The 20,056-nt window shown below is 58.2% G+C and overlaps 1 protein-coding gene across 1 annotated transcript in view; it reads left to right on the plus strand.

The window, feature by feature from the left end:
* Positions 1–2,173: 2,173 nt before the first annotated feature.
* CDH15 (cadherin 15) overlaps positions 2,174–20,056 on the plus strand; it is a 37,412-nt gene continuing 19,529 nt past the window's right edge. Inside the window, exons 1-2 of the mRNA XM_073308233.1 lie at positions 2,174–2,301; positions 18,403–18,564. Of these exons, the coding sequence (XP_073164334.1) occupies positions 2,248–2,301; positions 18,403–18,564 (216 nt within the window). The 5' untranslated portion in view covers positions 2,174–2,247. The remainder of the gene's footprint in view (positions 2,302–18,402; positions 18,565–20,056) is intronic.

Consider the following 20,056-nt stretch of genomic DNA (forward strand, 5'->3'; position numbering starts at 1 on the left):
CGTAACTCTGAGGTTCTACTGTACATTTCAGTTATTCTGAAAATGTAAAAGTTTCAATAAGCTTAGAGGAAATGATTTTTTTATTTGCTTACATGTGGCGTGAATAAATGCAGCTTTACAGATCCTAGCGTGCAAATCTATCATCTTATATGACGGGTAAATCATGCATGCAAATGGTGCATCAAAGTCAGGAAATGGGCTACAAATGCAATAAAAAATAAGGTTTTCAGAAGTTTAACAAATGGAAGTGGAGTGCCGAAGATGCTCCTCACCTGGGGCACCATTACTCATGAGCCAGCCCTGCTGCTGTGAACCCCAGGGAGGTGGCAATGGCTGTGGTGGGCTCTGGCTCGTGGGACAGCAGGGGCTAGGCAGCCAGCCAGCCACACCCCTCCTCAAACCATTGGCTCCTGCCCATGCTGTGGCCCATCCTGCTGCCTCGTCCAGGAATGGGCCAAAGCCACCCATGGGGGTGGGGAACTCCACAGGGAGCCCCTGCTGCCAATGGGCAAGCCCAGCACCAGAGCGACCTTCCAGGGGAGGACTCCAGCCGTGCCCTGCTCCCCTGGCTGGCCAGGGTTGGGTATGGAGGGGAGGCAGAGGACTCACTCCTGGCACTCAGCCCCTCGCTCTTGGGGTGTACTGGAGGCAATGTGCTCTGATTCCAGGGGAGGGAGCGCCCCCTCTGGCCAGGGCATATAGCAGCAGCGCGGCCCTCCAGAGGAGCCAGCCCCAGGCCCCCCTGGCTGGAAGGACGGAGGCCCTGAGTGGAGGGATGAGGATCCACAGGGAACGGCAGGAAATAAACAAAGACAGCTCCTGATTCCGGCTTTGTCGCGCCCACACAGCTCTGCCACCTGTCCCTGCCTTCAGCTCTGCCCCCCCACCCCATGCGCCCAGACTCACCCCCTCTCCCTCGGGCTGGCGAGCGGCTCTTTGAGTCACTGGTGGCAGCTGTTCGGAGCCATCCTTCGCCTGCCAGAGCCAGAGCCAGCCCAGGCTCCCTGCACACACCCCTGGGCTCCCCACCCTCACAACAGCGGGCAGCGAATGAGGGCATCTCTCTGTGTCGCTGCTCCCCAATGTGACCCGGGGGCCAGCAACCCTCCCCTGGCCCTGGGTCTGTCTGTTTAGATGGGGCAGGGACCGTCACACACGGCTCAGCCGCGTGGCCTGAACATTGCCCCGTGAGGAAGGCTAGCGGAAGTGGGAATGTCCTCACACTTGTCCCGTCCCTAACAAAACTGGCCATTTCCCCTGTGCCCGACACAGCTCCAGGCTCTTGCAGGACACTGGCAGAGCCCACACTGGCCCCCAGGCTGAGAGAGGGGTAGGTACCCTGGTGCGTTCATTGGGGCAGGGCCCAGGAGGGCAGAGACAGGGCAGGAGCCGGGGGCCTGACTGAGGTGGGCTCAGAGCAGGTGGCAGGGTTCAAAGGGAGGGGTGAGCTGTCTGTGTTGCCCTGTCTCCAGGGCAGAGCTGTGTGTGTTGTGTGGGACGCTCTGCGGGCCCTGGTTTGTAACACGGGGGGGCTGCAGCTGTAGAGGGTGTGGGGAGCCAAAGGCCCTGCCGTTCAAACCCCAGTGCAGCCACGGCACCACAATGGAACCGGGCCTCGCCCATTGGGGGCGGGTGGCTGTGACACGGCGAGCGTGAGCGTCTGGGAAACTGAGGCCCGGCAGGGACGCGCTTGTGGCCCCTCAGCCAGGGCAGGCTCCCTTTAGGCTGCAAAGGGCTCGGCGGACGCTCTGCTGTGGCTGAAGGGCGCTTGCTGCACGGTAGCCTGCGTTGATTAGGAGCCGGTCGAACTAAGCCGAAAGGAGCGAAATGGGAGTCTCCGCGCAGGCCGCGGGCGGGTGTCTCGGCTGATTGGCGTTAGCCTGGCACCGCATGCTCATCTGAGCCTGGCTGGCAGCCCTGCGGCTGGCACTCGGCTAAAGTGCCAGCAGGGGTCCCGGTCCGGTGCTTGGAGCTGGCCCACAAAGTGTTAACCCTAACCCATACCCCACCCCCAGTGCAGTGGGCAGGGGTGAGATCTGACCTTGGCCAGCCTGAGCACTGTGTAATGGGGACAGCTGCTCCCCCCCCCTAATATCCACCCCCACCCCCCCGGCACGCACAGCACATGTGCTGTCACTCAGCCAGACGCCAGGTTTATTTTAGCTCCGGACTGGAGAGCTCCACACAAGAGAGTCGCTCCCACTCCGAGCCCTGCGGTCCCTGCCCAAGGCACAGGGACTGGCCGGGATGGAAAGCCCCTGCCTTCTCGCCTTCTGCCTCCTGGCGCCTCTCTGGGCTCAGGTAAGGGCAGGCAGCGTGCCATGTGCTGACGCCCGGTGCCCAGCCCCGGCTCTGTGGCAGGCGGCACCGTGCCCTGGGGCGGTGGCCACCGAAGGCAGGTTTATGGAGCCGCTCTGGCTCGCGGTGCTTTGGGGCTTCCGGGGCTTGGGATCCAAACCACAGCATCACCCCCAGGGGCGCTGGGTGCTTGGTAGCCTCCAGGCCCCAGCTCAGCCCCTGCGCGGAGAGGATGTGAGGGGTTTAAGCCAGGATGGTGTGGAAGGGAGCCCCACTGGCTCTGGAGGGGCCTGAGGGGAAATAATCTGCCCCAAAACCATGCTCAGCCCAGAGCCCTGCTCCCAGAGCCTGGGGGAAGGAGGAGGGGGGACAGACAGCTGAGTCCCGGCACAGGGAGCAGGGATGTGGGGAGCAGAGCACGGAAGACGGGGTCGGGGCCCAGAACAGAAACCCTGTTGACCGGGAGCCCTAGCCTGGAGCTCCGGGGGAGCAGGAGCAGCACCTCTGCCCATGGCCAGCCTGGGAGGAGGAGGGGGGCTCATCCCTCTGTGCCAGCTCTCTGGGGACTCCTGGCAGGCCCATCCTGTGGCTGGGTGGAGCGCCCCCCCTATGGAGAAGGGATTGAATGCACTGAATATATCACAGACGGGGGGCCTCCGGTCACCACCTCCCCCGGGAAATGCAGCTGCTGGAGACTGGTGGGGGGAGGCTGCAGCAGTTCTTGGGCAGTTTATGCTGTTGTGAAACCAGATCTGGGCAAAGGGGCTTTCAAGGCGTCACGCCTCCCGATGACAGGCCTGCTGCCCTCCCCATGCAGTGACAGAGCGGCCTTAACCCTAGCTGTCCAGGGTCTCATATTGGGGGCCCTCACCACAGCGTCTGGGCATCTCTGACTGGTGGGAGCCCGCCTTCCCTGGGTGCATCCCCCCCAGTAGTGTTAGCTGTTGTGTGTTCAGTGCCTGGGGCTTTGGGGTTCTGGAATGAGCCCCCAGTTCCAGGCTTCTGCAATGTGTGTATGTATGTGTGATTTACTAATTGTGCCCAGGCACACAAGTAACAGCCAGGACCCCATGGTGCCAGGCTCTGTATGTTATTAGGTGTATGACGGTAGTGCCCAGGACCCCATGGTGCCAGGCTCTGTATGTTATTAGGTGTATGACGGTAGTGCCCAGGACCACATGGTGCCAGGCTCTGTATGTTATTAGGTGTATGACGGTAGTGCCCAGGACCCCCTGGTGCCAGGCGCCGTACATTATTAGGTGTATAAAGGTAGTGCCCAGGACCCCATGGTGCCAGGTGCTGTACAAACACAGAACAAGACAGTCCTGGCCCCACAGAAGTGGTTTGTGTGTGCACCAGCCCTGAGAAACTGGGGCTCCTCTCCAGACAGGACCCCACTGGGAAAGGGCCTTTGACACAGGGCTTAAGGAGCAATTAATCCCCTCTCAGAATCCTGCTGCCCCCACCACCCCGGCCCCAGCACCCCTCAGCGTGCCCCCAACTCCCTCTCTCCCCATGACAGACTGGTTGCCCCTTCCATTTGCTAACCTTGCTAGTCCCCCCGGGGGCTGGCAGCAGTTCCACGGCTGGGGGAAGGGGCAGTGCCCTGGTGATGGACAGGCAGGTGGGCCGACAGCTGGTGGGAGCATTTCCTCCTGGCCGACTCCATTCAGGTTTCCTAGTCAAAACAAGCCCCCTTCTCTCTCTCTCTCTCTCTCTCTCACTCACACCCACACCCACACACCCGCCAGGAAATGGCTGAGCCAGGTGCTGTCAGGGCCTCGCTGCACCGTGCAGCCCGCTCTGGCACTTGGCACCACATGGCCCCACTGCACGGCTCCTGATTCCCGACTGGATGCACACCCAGGAAGCAGGAGTGGGCACTGCAGAGCCACCAGCAGGCTGCTACCCACCCCCACTGGCCTGAGCGGAGAGCATGGGCCCATCAGAAGGTCACCTACACACACGCCTGCATCCGCCGTCACCTCATCCACAGAGACAGCCGTGCACTGTGCGTTCACACGTGCAGATAGTCACCGTCACCTTACCACACACGCTGTGCCTCTTACACACGCACACTGTGACATAGACGATCCATGTGCGCTCGCACATGCCCATGTGGCCAAAATCTCTCGGTAGCACCCAGGCAGCAGCACTGTGGCCATGCGGGTTTCCTGTGCTATGCACACGTGTGCACAAAGGAACCATGGCAGGAGGGCTTTGGCTGTCTGGAAGCGGTGTCTGTCAGCTGTGGCTGTGGGGATCCGGTGGGGCACCGTGAGGATCTGGTAGAACCGGGGTGGGTCTGGTAGAGCTGTGAGGATCTGGTAGAACCAAGGGAGTCTGGTAGAACCGGGGGGAAGGGGGGGTCTGGTGGAGCCGTAGGGATCTGGTCTAGCAGCTCATGGCAGGTTGCTAGCAGTTGTTACAGAAACGTAACCAAGAGTGTTTTCCAAAGCTGATTCCTGCTGAGCTGGGTCTGGGGCAGGGCTGTGCCAAATGGAGGTGCAGGAGCTGCTGGCTAAGCCCCGCAGTTCCCCTCAGAGGGGAGGGCGCAGGCCTGAACCAGGCACACTCTGACCTGTCCCCAGCAGCGGGGAAAGTGCACCGTAGAGCAGGAGGGACCAGCCATTCCCGCCCGTTGCCTCCTGATGGGAGCTGGCCGGAGGATGGTGCCAGGGCTGGCAAATGGCAGGAGGGTTTGGGGTGGCTGGACAAGAAGGCCAATGAAGACTGACCACCCATGACACCCCCTGTCCCACCATGTGCCAGGGACCCACCTCTCCTCCTGATCTGGGACACCACACCCCTGACACAAGGTGCTTCCAAAGTCTGCTAAGACCACAGACCCTGCCCCAGGTTGGGGGGTGCCCCAGCCCCATAGCAATGGGGGCGTCATGCTGCCCAGCTGGGCCATGCAACAGCCAGGGAGTCAGTGACAGGTGTGAAATGTGAAAAAGCTGTCAGCGGGGCCCCACACAGCCTGGCTGGTGCCCCTCAATCCCAACCCAGGCTCCCCTCCACCTGACCCAGGCCCCAGCTCCCCTTATACCCAGCTCCGCCAATGCCCCTCAACGCCAACCCCCACCGCCCTGCCATTCCAGCCTGGCCCCTTTGCTGCAGACCACCAATTTTGTCATGTTACATGTGCAGATTTCGGGACCGAGTCTTGGGACTAAGCTGAACTGCCCAGTCAGTGAGGCCAGACGCAGCCAGTCCAGTGTTAACCCCTTCCTCTCCTGCAGATCCTCTCCAGCAGCCACCATGACAGGAGGCCTCTGCGGGCATGTCTACAGCCCCATAAATACCCGTGGCTGGCCCTCCCCCTCCGCGGGATCAGCCACAGGTGTCTTACTGCCCTGTAAACATACCCTATATCTTCAATGGGGGGAGGGGGCAGGCAAATGGCCCCAGAGTCAGCCCAAGGCTGCAGAGAGTGGCCCAGTATCGGGGAGTCCCCACTTCTTCCTGGCAGGATAGTGAGCCTGGCCCAGCTGCCTTCTCCCTGCTACGGCCAGGGGGACAGTGATGGCAGCTATTTATACACCCCCAGGCTTAGGGCCCTCCCTGGAACAGCTGAGCCCATTCCCAGCATTCCTCTGGGCTGCCATCCCGGGAGCGGAGGCGCGGTGGGAACCAGGCTCGCGCCCTGCACTGCCGCTGACTGGCGGAGCTGGGCTGTTCCCAGGGGCTGGGCTGTGCACTCCGGGAACACAGTACCCAGTGTAATCACCGCACAGCCAACCTGCTGCCCCATCCCGCCAGCTCCCTCGGGCAGGCGGCTGTGGGCTGCTAGCCACCTCCTCTCTGCCTCGGTTGGTGCGGGGCCCAGAGCCAACACAGGCCCCACAGAAAGAGTACCAGTGCGAAGGAAAACCCAGCAGGCAGGACTGTCCTGCCTAGACCCCATAACCAGCCCCATGGGCCTCATCCACCGGCCATGCCTGGCAGCGCCCAGCGTGCAAGGGGTGGCTATGAAGCAAGCCAGGCTAACAGGCAGGAGCCATGGAAATCGCTGGTGAGCTGGGGACGGTGGGTGTGCAAGGCCGGGTATGAGTGTGCGAGGGGCGGGGGGTGTCTCCGTGGGAGGGGTGTCCATGCATCTTGTGGTTATAGCCAGTGTGGGGCTGTGTTTGCCCAGCTGTCCCACTGGAATCCCAAGCCGGGCCCAAACAGGCCTGAGCGGGGAGCGTGTGTGGCAGATATTTGGAAGGGTCAAATTCATGCTAGCTCTAAAAATGTCTCTTCTGAGCAAGGAAATGAATCACTGTCGGGGGGAAAACACTCCTCCCCCTGCTCCCTGCCTTAGTTCCCAGTGCGGGGGCGTTTGGTCTTCTGAGCATAGGAAAGCAGGTGTGGCCAGGGGCCAGCTGGGGAGCAGAGATGCAGCCAAAGCCCAGCCTCTTGTGTCCTAGTGGCATCCGCCCCGCTGCACAGCCCGAGGTGCTGACCCCTCCAGCCAGGGCTGCGGATGGCCCTGCCTACTGGGCATCCCCGCATGGCGGGCCGGCCCCAGCACCGCCTCACCCCACCGTTCAAAGGCAGGGTGTAGGGCAGGCCCAGGACTCAAAGACACCCCCCAGAGCTCAATAAGGCAGCCTGGGAAGGCGTGGGGCCAGGCTGGGGAGGGACGGGGCCCTGGAGGTCTGGTGGTGGCCATCTTAAGGCGTCCTTGAGATGGGCGGCTGGGGGCGTTCTGGTTCATGGTGCTGCATTTCCAAGTTGGGTCCATCTGCCGTTGCCAGGGGAAACGTCCCCAGCCTGGGTGCGTCCCTCCATTGCGCCTGGATTTCAGTTCCTACCTTGCAGAGCCGTAGGGTCTGCTGGTCGGTCCCTTGTCCATGCACAACACGCATGTGCGGGGCGTGCCCAAGCTGTCCCCATGCTCGCTGCCATGGCAGGCTAATCCCCAGACACGTCCCACAGGTGTGTGCGCACGGCCAGGCCCCGTCCGACCCTGTGGGCGTCATAGTGACCCCTAAACAGGCACCACGGGACTGTGCAAAGCTGGCCCCGCCGCCCATCATGCCCCCCTGCCGGGAAACACGGCCCATCCTCCTTGGCCTGTGGGTGTCGACTCTCCGGCACACAGGAGACATGCAGTGGCTTTGGGCCCATCTCTGGTGCGTAAGCCCTAAGGACGGAGGCAACTGGGTCCTTCCCCCCACCCCATGTCTGTGCTGCAAGGAGCACACCCTCTCCCAGAGGAGCAGAACCCAGTGTGCTTAGCAGTTCCTCTGGAGCAACCCTCCCCCCGGCCAGGTGCCCGGCCGTGGCCCGCAGCGCGTTGGGGCTGGGAGCCAAGGGACTTAGCCCTGGCTCCATGGCTTCTCTGTGACCCTGGGAACTGTGGTTACAGCGTCTCAGTTGTGTGATTCTCCCAGGCCGAGGGAATGTGTGAGCGGGCTCCCGGCCAGCGGCTGCACAGAGTGCCCCAGCCCACCCGGCCTGCTCCAGCTGGTGAGCGGAGCGGGATGGGCACCCAGAGAGCACCCCCAGGCCCACTGCGATGGCTCAGTCAGCCTGCTGGGGCCCGGACTGGCCCATCAGGAACCGAGCTCACGCTGCCCCCGTCATTCCACACTGCACCCCCCACACACACACCCGCGGGTAAGAGTGTCTGGCACGGCCAGCTTGGCCTGCCCGGGGACAGCCGAGGGTGGGGGACAGCCCCACAGCCCTGAGCCAGCCGGGCCCCAGAACACGCTGCCAACAGCCCGACACTGCTCAGCGTGGGAGCAGCACCCTGCCTGGACAGCGCGTCGGGGGCGTTATGCCTGCTAGTTATTTCATGCCTTACAGTAGCACCGGCCAGGGCTTGGGCCCCGCCTTGCTGGCCGTCCCTATAGCCCCGGCCTGCTGGCGACTCCCCGCTCTGTCCAGACACCATCACCCATTTCCAGGGGAGTACAGGAGAATAACTCCCTGGAAGCACGGCCACTCGGCCAGCCCTCACCGCATGGGCTGCGAGTTGGGGTGCCGCGGAGGGGACCAGCTGCTGCATTCCAGCAGGGGGGGGGGGCGGTGCAATGTCCTGCCCCTTCCAACTCCTCCCCTTTGGGGATTCGGGAGCAGCCTCCTGTGTCAGAGGCGCCCCGAACGCTCCCAGCGCTGGCCACGCAGTCGGAGCTCAGCGCCCTGCACCTTCCACAGCCGGTGCTTGCATTACAGCAGCGCTCAGCAAGCCACAGGGGCCAAGGAGCTGGGAGTCCGTTTGGCTCACGTTAGCCCTGCTCCGAGGGAGTGCTCACCCCAGCCCCTCGGAGCTGCCACTGAGCCCCGGGCAGGGTGGGGCCCGTTGCACTGGGTGCTGCGCACACAGATCCTGGCTGGGTGGCGCTCGTGGGAGAGGTGATTGTGACAGGCAGGCATAGCTCATCTCAGGGCATTCGGGGGGAGGTTCCCTTGGGACCAGCTGCATTCTTGCCGGGGGACATCTCCCCTTTAACGCCCCCCGCCAATGCTGTGGGGTCTGGGGGTGGCAGTGGTGGGATGGTGGCTTCTCTGGGGCACGGGGCCGCGCAGTGCTCCCAGGCTGCGGCTGGCAGTGGGAAACGGGCAGTGTGACCCTAGCCGCTGTGACTCATGTTCCCAGCCCCACTGGGCTTTGCCCAGAACAACAAGAGCCCCAGATGCAACTTTTTTACCAAAAATGGGCTTAGAATGGGAAGAATGAGTCAGTGAAGCAGCAAAAGGCTTCCCTGGGTCTTAAATGCCATGGCAGCAGGGCCAGCAACCGCTGCTACCAGGGAGCAGCGCCTCAGGGCACCGCGGGGCTCGGGACTGGACTAGCTGGGGAAGGGTGGCTGCGAGTCACGGCTAAGGGGGTGTCGGCAGAGCTGGGGGGGGCAGTGGGCTGGGATAATGGAGGAGCTGCGGGTCAGGACTGAGGGGCATTGGCAGAGTTGGGGGGCACAGGGCTGGGATAACGGGGACAGGGATAACGGGGGGCTGTGGATAACAACTATGGGGCATTGGCAGAGTTGGGGGGCACAGGGCTGGGATAACAGGGGCTGGGATAACGGTGGGCTATGGATCAGGACTGAGGGGCATTGGCAGAGTTGGAGGGCACAGGGCTGGGATAACAGGGGCTGGGATAACGGTGGGCTATGGATCAGGACTGAGGGGCATTGGCAGAGCTGGGGAGCACAGAGCTGGGATAACGGGGGGCTGCGGATTACGACTGACGGGCATTGGCAGAGTTGGGGGGCACAGTGCTGGGATAATGGGGGCTGTGGATCACGACTGATGGGCATTGGCAGAGTTGGGGGGCACAGTGCTGGGATAATGGGGGCTGTGGATCACGACTGAGGGGCATTGGCAGAGTTGGGGAGCACAGGGCTGGGATAACGGGGGGCTGCGGATCAGGACTGAGGGGCATTGGCAGAGTTGGGGGGCACAGTGCTGGGATAACGGGGGGCTGCAGATCAGGACTGAGGGGCATTGGCAGAGTTGGGGGGCACGGGGCTGGGATAACGGGGGGCTGTGGATCAGGACTGAGGGGCCCCACCAGAGCTGAAAGGGGGCCAGCGTCTGACTCTCCAGCCCTGCTTGTTCTTTCTCTTCCCTCAACTTTCTTAACCCCCATTTGGGAGGGTGGGGTCCAGTCAGGAACAGTGAATCCTCAGCAAATACCTGTACTGGGGGCCGGGGGGGGGGTGGTGTTTCCAATTTCCTGCCCGCCCTAAGTGGGGGGGGCTCTGAGTTGCCAAGGCAGCTGAGCGCAGGCCCCCATTGCCCCAAGCAGGGGAAGGGAGCCGGAGGCTGCTCTCAGGCTCCGTGCCGGGGGGCCCCTGAATTCCACTCGCCTTCAGGTTTATTTGGATTCTCTGCTTAAACCCCCTGGGTTAAGCCCCGAGGTCACCCGCAGCTGCCTGCGCTCCTGGCAGCATGTTCCCAGCACACACCCAGGCACTTGCCTCTATTTATAGCCAGCAGGGCCGGCGCTGTCTGTGCCCTCCCTGCCCCAGCCGTCCCCTGGGGCCTGTGGGAACCCAGGATTAGTGCGGTCCCTCTTCCTGCCCAGCTGAGCAATGGAGGCCCCCGACCCCGAGTCTGGCTGGGGCAGGAGCCATTTGCTTCAGCCCCAAAGAAATGAGCTGTGGGGTCTCAGTCTGGTGCTGTGATGGGCCGGCGACCAGTCCTTGCGGGCACTGGGCACCCGGAAGTGCGCCCGCAACTGCCTCATTGCTGCAAACCCAGCCACACTGGCCTGGGCATACATCTCACACACACACACACACACACAGAGATACCCGCAGCACACACCAGCGCTCTCACACACACCCCGGATCTCGATCTCTCTCTCCCTCGCACGCACGCACAGCTTGAGCTTGCAGCTCACATGCTACATGCAGGCAGTGCCCAGTTACACACACGTCCAGAATTCCTGCTGCACTTGTCTGGGGGCAGTACACACCCAAGCATGGTGCAGCCTGCATGGCGAGTGTGCAAGGAGCACACCCATCATGCACATGTGCAACAGACCCAGCGAGGCCCCCTGCAGGTAGCTCACAAATTCTCCACCAGAAGCATCATTTGCATATAACAAGGGATGCGCCAGCCCGAGGTTCTGCCCGCCCACCATGCCTGTGACACGCATGCCCCTCGAGCAGCATCACTAGGTGCGGCCGTGCTGCCAGGGCCTTGGTCTGCAGGCTCCTGGGTCAGGGGGACTGAGGCCAGACCCTGGCCCCAATCGCACCTCCCCTCTTTGCCCTGTGAGAGCCAGAGAAAGCCCCCCTCCTCCAGCCCCCATCCTTCCTGAGCCCAAAGGGCCCCTCCAGAGCCCCCCTCTTCCCACAGGCCCACGCAGCTGCTCTCTGAGGCCCCACCACAAAGGGCTCTTGTGTTTCCAGAGACGCATGGCTGTGATCTCTCGGCAGCAGCTGCTCTAGAGTCAGCCACTCGCCGGCAGAGTGGGAGGAAGGGCCTCGTTCAGCCTCCTCCTGCCGGGACAGTGGTTTCAGCCTGGACGCTGGGGTCAGGGGCTGAGATGGATGCTGACACTGAGGAAAGGCTGCGGGTGGCAAGTGGCACAGGTGCCGGCTTCTTCCGGGCCCCAGGGATGCTCAAATCCCCGCGCCGCGCCACATCTTCCCACCCCCGCTCCTGCCCCCACCTCACTCCTTCCCCCAAATCCCTGCCCTGCCTCTTCCCACCCCCACCCCGCCTCCTCTCGCCCACTTCCAACCGCTTCCCAAAGCACACCCTGTCCCTGCTCCTCCCCCCTCCTCCCCAGCACCTCCCCACCCCCCACGAAACAGCTGATCGCAGTGGGCGCGAGGTGCTGGGGGGAGGGAGGGGAGCTTGGCTGCCGGAGGGTGCTATGGCAGGTGGCGAGGGAGGGAGACTCTCTGGGGAGGGGTAATGGGGTCTGTGGTGGTTGACCAGGGCTGATGGGAGTCTCAAGGTGCACGTGAGTACACCTGTGTGGAGGGAGGGCACGCGTGAGTGCGGCCGGTTGTGTACAGGGCGCGTAGAGACCCACAGGGCTGTCATGTTCTCGTGTAGCAGATATGGTCTGGCTACGGCGCTTGCTTATACACCCCAGTTGTGTCCATCCTGAGAGCCTTTCATGGGCCGCCAGGTATGACTGAGGTTCACTTAAAATAAAATCTTCTACCGACAGCGCCACCCAGTGGCTGCACAGTGTTATACAGTTTGGCACTCCATGACATCTCCCCCTTTGAGTGCTACGTCCCTGCCATCTGCCATATTTACACTGTCACGCTGTCTTTGCAGCTCAGCATGTATCTGGCTCTTATGTGTCTCTGACTCAGACTGGTTTTCTAACGACGCGACCTGAATGCGTAACCACTGGACCAGCTGGCTGTGCAATGACTCCCCGGGGTCGGTTTGGAATCCTTGAGTTCTCCGGGTTCTGCGCCCGCCATCTGTTGACTGGTCTTTCTGGGGCGGTCGAACGGGAGATGTCGTCAGTTTCTGTTAAACTCTCCATTGCTTGGCTCGATTGCATATGATCTGGGCACTGCATTCTTTTCCTTCACAACGGCTGGAGTTGTTCATCCTGTTTCTCCACGCAATTAGCTAGGCACATGGCCACGAGGGTCTAGATCCAGCCGTTCTCGAGCTGGCAGATGTCGGTTGTAAGAGTGTTCCTAAGCTCTTCTAGCCTTTCTATTCAATTTGGCCACGCTCTTCATGTCTGGCCACTTCGGAGCTAGAGCCAGTAGCTGCTATTGGCGTTGATCTGTAACTCAGAGGAGCCAGGAATGGATCTTCCTGCTGTAGGATTTTCTTGGCTGCCTGTACAGATCTCTCAGCCTCTCCATTTGCTTGTGGGTAATGTGGGCTGCTGGTAATATGATCAAACTCCTATTTCATGCAGAATAACTTAAATTAGGGGTGGGCAAACTTTTTGGCCCGAGGGCCACAGCGGGGTGCAAAACTGTATGGAGGGCCGGGTAGGGAAGTCTGTGCCCCCCAGACAGCCTGGCCCCCTCATCCGCTTCCACTTCCCGCCCCCCCGACTGCGCCCTCTCAACCCATCCAACCCCCCCTGCTCCCTGTCCTCTGACTGCCCTGACCTATCCACACCCACACCCCCTCTGGGACTCCCATACCCTATCCAACCCCCACTGTTCCCCAACCCCTGACTGCCCCAGAACCTCTGACCCATCCATCCTCCCCCTGCTCCCTGTCCCCTAACTGCCCCCCGGGACCGACAGCCCCTAACTGCCCCCTGCTCCCTGTCCCTGGACTGCCCTGACCCCCATCCGCACCCCTTCCCCCTGACAGGCCTCCCGGGACTCCCACGCCCTATCCAACGCCCCCGTTCCCTGACCCCTGACCATCCCAGAACCTCTGACCCATCCAACCGCTCCCTGTCCGCTGACTGTCTCCTGGGACCCCCCACCCCTAACTGCCCCTGCTCCCTGTCCCCTGACTGCCCCCCAGGATCCCCTACCCAACCCCCCCACCGCCATGCACACACCCACGCCACCGTCGCCCCCTTGCCATGCCACATGGCTGCGTGGGAGGGAGAACAGCAGGGGAGGGGCAGGGGGCTAGCCTCCCGGGCCAGGAGCTCAGGGGCCGGGCAGGATGGTCCCGCTGGCCGGATGTGGCCCGCGGGCCGTAGTTTGTCCACCTCTGACTTTAAATGTTGCTGCAGTGTATTGTGGTCCATTGTCCATCACTAATTGTTCTGGAATACCAACGTGAGCAAAAGTGCACTTCAGTTTCTCAATAACACTGCAACATGTTATATCTTTCAAGTACATTATTTCTATGTAACTAGAAATATAGTCCATGACGACCAAGTAGTGACATCCTCTGAATTCACATAAATCTGCAGCTAGTCCCATCCAAGGTCTGTCTGGCTGAGGTGTTGTTATTAAAGGTTATTTGTGTTGTGTTGGTCTGTTAGCTTGGCAATGTTCACATGCCGATGCTTCAGGTCCTCACTGATGCCCCGTCACTACACTGACTGGTTGGCCTGTTCGTGGCATTAGTTAATCCTTGATGTCCTTCATGGATGATGTTTAGGATTTCTCCTCTCATTTCATTTGGAATTACAATGCAATCACCTTTAATCGTGAGTCCATTTGACTTACTTAATTGTCCATTCACGACAAAGTAGTCGCTTGTCACATCCTTAGTGTCCTTTAGACATATGGGCCAGCTGCCCCGAATGTTACTTAGAACTTCCTGAAGTTACGTGTCTGTTAAGGTTACTTTTTGTAGTTGGCGTAGTCTCCTTTCTGACACTGGTCTATGTGTGTCCATAGCATCCATGGCCACCTTTACGTCATCTTCGAGCTCACAGATAGTTGAGTGTGATGCTGGCCTCCGTGACAGAGTGTATGCTACCACCAGATTTTTCCCAGGAACATATTTAGCAATTGGTTTTAATTGCATGAACCTTATCAATAGATGCTGGTATCTCAGCGATGCTTAAGCCAGGTCTTTTCTGCTGATGATAGTAACAAGGCAGTTTATGGTCTATTATCTGTAAAGGTTTCAGAGTAACAGCCATGTTAGTCTGTATTTGCAAAAAGAAAAGGAGTACTTGTGGCACCTTAGAGACTAACCAATTTATTTGAGCATAAGCTTTCGTGAGCTACAGCATAATCCAATCCGCGCAGTAGCTGTAAAAGTTCTCACATGCCCATACACTTGCCAGGCTCCTTTTCAATCGGTGCGTGTTGTTTTTCTGCTTCGGTGAGTGTGCGAGAACAAAATGCAACTGGCTTCCACGCTGAACCATGTTGTCACAACAATGCACCACCCATGCCATAGCTGTTCGCATCTGCACTGACCGTTGTGGGTTTGTTCACATCGTAGTACTGAAGAACTGGAGCTGATGAGTTCATTTCTTTTACCTTTTTGGAAGCAATTACTTGATTTGGTCCCCATAGCCAAGATGGGTTGGACTTCAACAGCCCATTCAGTGGTTCTGTCACTGTAGAAAGGTCTCATAGGTATTGACCCAAGGTAATTTACCATCCACAGTATACATCTCAGTTCTAGTACATTAGCTGATGCATTCAATTCTCAAATTGCTTTTACTTTCTCGGGGCTAGGAATGGGTCTGGCCTTATTGTCTGTGCCAAAATCTTGATTTGGGAGAGGTGGAAAATGCATTTTTCCTTGTTTAGCTTGAGCCCAGACTGACTGATTAGGCTTAGCATTTTGTTGAGGGTTTGGTGTGTTCTTCCATCGAAAATCCATCTGTCAGAATATCATCCATGAAAACAGCTCCATATATGTTCAGTAACAGTTCTGCCGTCTTTCTTAGGAAAATCTCAGGGGCACTGGTAATCCCCAAAGGTAATCTTCTAAAGCAAAAATCTCCCGAAGGGTGTGATAAATGTAGTCCATTTAGCACTTTATTTGGCTAAAGAAATTTGCCAGAATCCACTTGAGGCATCCAGCTTGGAGAACACAGTAGCTGCTTTCCCTTTGGGGAGGAAGTCATCCCATGTTATCTCCCACAGCTGCTTCATTAAGTCTTTTAAGATCCGCACAGATAGGTATTTTTTCATTTTTCTTTATGACTGGTACCATCATGTCACACCACGCTGTTGACTCAGTGATTTTCTCAATTATGCCACTCCAGTCCAGTCTCTTTACCTTTTTCCACTTTATGAAGTAATGGGATAGGAATCCTGCAAGGTGTATGCACACTCTATGGTTTGGCATTGTCTCTCAGGGTTATTTGTACTGGATCGCCTTCCAAAACACCAATATCAAAAAATATTCTAACACGTTGCTCCACCTTTCTCAGTGGGCTCTTCCTGGCTGCCACGCTGCAGCTAAGAAGGCTGGAGGTCTGTGGTCCTTTGATCACATGCACTCCGAACACATAGCTTTTGTCTTTGTGAATTGTTTCGGTGGTGAACTGGCCTATGCAGATCAGAATCCCTCCAGAGCTAGTCATAGCTGTGTCAGGTGACTGCTGCTGTAGAAGGTGACTGTAAATCCCTTCTGAGATGACTGTGACATCAGCTTCTGAGTCAATTTTAAAGTCAATTGTCTTGCCATGAATATTCAGCTGCCCTCTCCAGGCAGGCTCTATGGCATCACAATGGCAGAATCCCAGGAACAATGGCTCTTGATTGTCTGGTTTCAGAGTAACAGCCATGTTAGTCTGTATTCACAAAAAGAAAAGGAGGACTTGTGGCACCTTAGAAACTAATCAATTTATTTTGAGCATAAGCTTTCGTGAGCTACAGCTCACTTCATTGGATGCATACTGTGGAAACTGATTGTCTGTAATACGAGTCAGCTCCTTGAATGCTTTGGTGCTGCAAACAGCTGCAAACTGTCCATATTTCGTGCATGTATTACAGCACGGATCTCTGGCTAGACTTTTTCCACACCTTGCGCACGTGGGCTGGAATTGGTTCCTCTTAGCCTGGGAGCGTAATGGAATGCTAAACTGTATTATACTGGTTTCAGAGTAGCAGCCGTGTTCGTCTGCATCTGCAAACAGAAAAGGAGGACTTCTGTCACCCCTTAGAGACTAACCAATTTATTTGAGCATCAGCTTTTGTGAAGTGAGCTGTAGCTCTCGAAAGCTGATGCTCAAATAAATGTAAAGGAGGACTTGTGGCACCTTAGAGACTAACCCATTTATTTGAGCGCAAGCTTCCGTGAGCTACAGCTCACTTCATCACGAAAGCTCATGCTCAAATAAATGGGTTAGTCTCTAAGGTGCCACGAGTCCTCCTTTTCTTTTTGCAGATACAGACTAACAGGGCTGCTTCTCTGACACCTGTCAAATAAATGTGTTAGTCTCTAAGGTGCCACGAGTCCTCCTGTTCTTTTTGCATTATACTGTTCAGCCAGTGGGTGGCACTTATTTAAGTTCAGGTCAGCCATACCTGGCAGAGCATGAAAGGGTCTTCGGCTGAACATGTGTGGGGCGTGTAACAAGCTCTGTGACCAGACCAGACCTGTTACCGAAGAACATGCCAAGGAGGGCTCTCTCCTTGCCACAGGAGTTGCGTGGCAATGACTTTTGGCGCTCATGCTGCATCTGTTAACAGCTTCTAGGCTAGTTTATTGTTTTTCATGTTTCACATTGTTGCTCTTGGGTTTCCTGTCTCATGCTGAGGGTGCTTTGCTATCTGTGGCTGAGGCTGAATTGCTCTTCAGTTGTACTTGCTGCAAAAGGGTTTTAATCAGTTAACCAGCCTGTTTTGGCTCTTTTCGTGGTTTGCATTTCCCAGGTCACAGTTTTCAGCTCATGTATGCAGAGCTCTTATAAACCCATTACCGTTTTCTCCTGGCCCTTGAATTCTCTGGGGAAAATGTGCCCTTTTGTAATGCCCATTTCTCTGACGTATAAACTGTGCATCTAGCATAGCCAGCCCCCTTTCCTTGTCATCTTTGTGATTATCTCCCAATAAAGTCAAAGTATTTAAAGCTACGCTCTGCCTGCTTCCCCATAGCATAAATTAGAGAAGATACCCAGATAGCTTCAGTTTCTTTGTGGGGCTTGTTTGTAATGCGAAATCTTGTTTCCAGTCTGAAGGTTTGTCAATGCTGAAGGTCTCTGGGACTTAGTGGTATGCGTATGAGACCCTACAACCTTTGTTGATTCGTTGCTTTTGTTTGCAACCTTGGTTGCTGTTTTCTTTCTGTTCTTAATTTACTTCTGACACCATGTCATGTGTTTCTGTACCAGATATGGACTGGCTACAGAGCTTGCTTATGCACACCAGATGTGTTCATCTCTCGGTCCTTTGATGCTCTGACACATGTGGCTAAGGGTAGCTTAAAATAAGGTATTTTGCACCCAGTTCCAGCGCCTTGCAGCAGAAGAGTATAGTACGGATTAACATTCCTTTCCAGGACGGCAGCTGTTTGGGTGCACAGCATGTAACAACGTGTGCGCCCCGTGCAGGAAAATTCCACAATCGGCGCCTAAGAATAGCCAGGGGTTCTTGTGCTGGGCTGTCCCTATGGGTGTCTCTCAAGGATTCTGACATCCAGCCTGCTGTGCTCTCAGCCGGCAGTGTTGTTGCCTCCGGCAGCCCTTCCCTGTCCAGAACAGCGCAGCCCCATGGAGCAGGAGAGAGGGGATAAGCCTCTGTAGAGAGGAAACCCTGGGCGAGGGGAATCCCCCAGGAGGAGCTGGGCATTGCCTGTCACAGGCACCAAATGGGCACAAGATGCTGCTGCAGCCTTACCGCTGGGAAGAGCCCCCACCAGCAGCGCCGGGCGGGGACCAGGGCTGAGGGCGAGGGTGGGGTTGCCTCGCATCCCCAGGCTCTGGAGCCATGCGCCCCCCTTCGCTGCTGCCAGCACAGCCTGAGTGCGGAGGAGACCGATCTTGCCTCAGAGCCTCCCCACCGCACCCAGCCTGCAGAGCTGACATGGGCTCCCGCCGGAGGGGGAGCAGAGAAATACCAGGGCCATTGGCTCTGTTCTGAGCCCCGGGATCTGAACCGTGGCTATCGCCCGTTCCACGCCCTCACCAAATACCCAGGTGGGGCGAATGACCGACTGCCACTCCCACCGCTTCCTGCCCAGCGCGTGCCCAGGTGGGGAGGGCAGGCCAGGGCGGGGGAGCCAGCAAGTGGCAGCCGGGGTGACCATGGGATGGCCTGACCTCAGCCTCTGTCCCAACAGGGCATCAACCTCTCCCAGGGGGAGGCTGGGCTCCCCGCCAGCCCCCTGGTCCTGTATCCGTGGCGACAGCGAGCTGGGCCCAGCAGGGTGAAGAGGGCCTGGGTGATCCCACCCATCAGCGTGTCCGAGAACCACAAGCGCATCCCCCACCTCCTGGTGCAGGTATGTGCTGCCCTGGCCCGGCCTGAGCAGCCCAGGGCAGGTGCTGCAATGGCCCAGGGCTCCAGAGCTGGGCTGCATATGGTGCGGGCCAGGCTCCCCCGCTGCTCGGCCTGGCAAGGGCAGCTGTGGGGCATCAGACCTGGGGAGGCCAGAGGCCATGGCAGAGGCAGAAACATGTACACTGGGCTTCTCCTCACCTCAGGGGTCATCCAGCATCCAGGCTATAGGGGAGGGATGTAGGTTGGCCCTCACTCCCGGGCTGTGCCCCCCTCCCCAAATTGTGTCAGACACACACCCAGCCCTCCCATCATGTACACACAAATCTACAACTGCACACACACCCATCCACCATTGCACACGCAGCCACTCTCCACCATCTCACACACAAACACATCCATCCCGATCCACCATCACACACACGCTCATCCACTAGTCATATCCACCTCCACACTCCATCACACACGAACAATCATTGCACATGCACCCCCATCCACCATCAGACATGCCCACACCCATCCACCATCACACACACACCCATCCACCATTACACACACACCCATCCACCATCACACACACCCATCCACCATTACACACACACCCATCCACCATTACACACACACCCATCCACCATCGCACACACCCATCCACCATTACACACACACCCATCCACCATTACACACACCCATCCACCATCGCACACACCCATCCACCATCACACACACCCATCCACCATCGCACACACCCATCCACCATCGCACACACCCATCCACCATTACACACACCCATCCACCATCACACACACCCATCCACCATCACACACACCCATCCACCATTGCACACACCCATCCACCATCGCACACACCCATCCACCATCACACACACCCATCCACCATCGCACACACCCATCCACCATCACACACACCCATCCACCATCGCACACACCCATCCACCATCACACACACCCATCCACCATTACACACACACCCATCCACCATTACACACACACCCATCCACCATCACACACACCCATCCACCATTACACACACACCCATCCACCATCGCACACACCCATCCACCATCACACACACCCATCCACCATCACACACACCCATCCACCATCGCACACACCCATCCACCATCACACACACCCATCCACCATCGCACACACCCATCCACCATTACACACACACCCATCCACCATCACACACACCCATCCACCATCACACACACCCATCCACCATCGCACACACCCATCCACCATCGCACACACCCATCCACCATCACACACACCCATCCACCATCACACACACCCATCCACCATCGCACACACCCATCCACCATCACACACACCCATCCACCATCGCACACACCCATCCACCATTACACACACACCCATCCACCATCACACACACCCATCCACCATCACACACACCCATCCACCATTGCACACACCCATCCACCATCGCACACACCCATCCACCATCGCACACAC

Source organism: Lepidochelys kempii, chromosome 12 (assembly GCF_965140265.1).
Source record: "Lepidochelys kempii isolate rLepKem1 chromosome 12, rLepKem1.hap2, whole genome shotgun sequence".
In the NCBI taxonomy this organism is placed as follows: Eukaryota; Metazoa; Chordata; order Testudines; family Cheloniidae; genus Lepidochelys; species Lepidochelys kempii.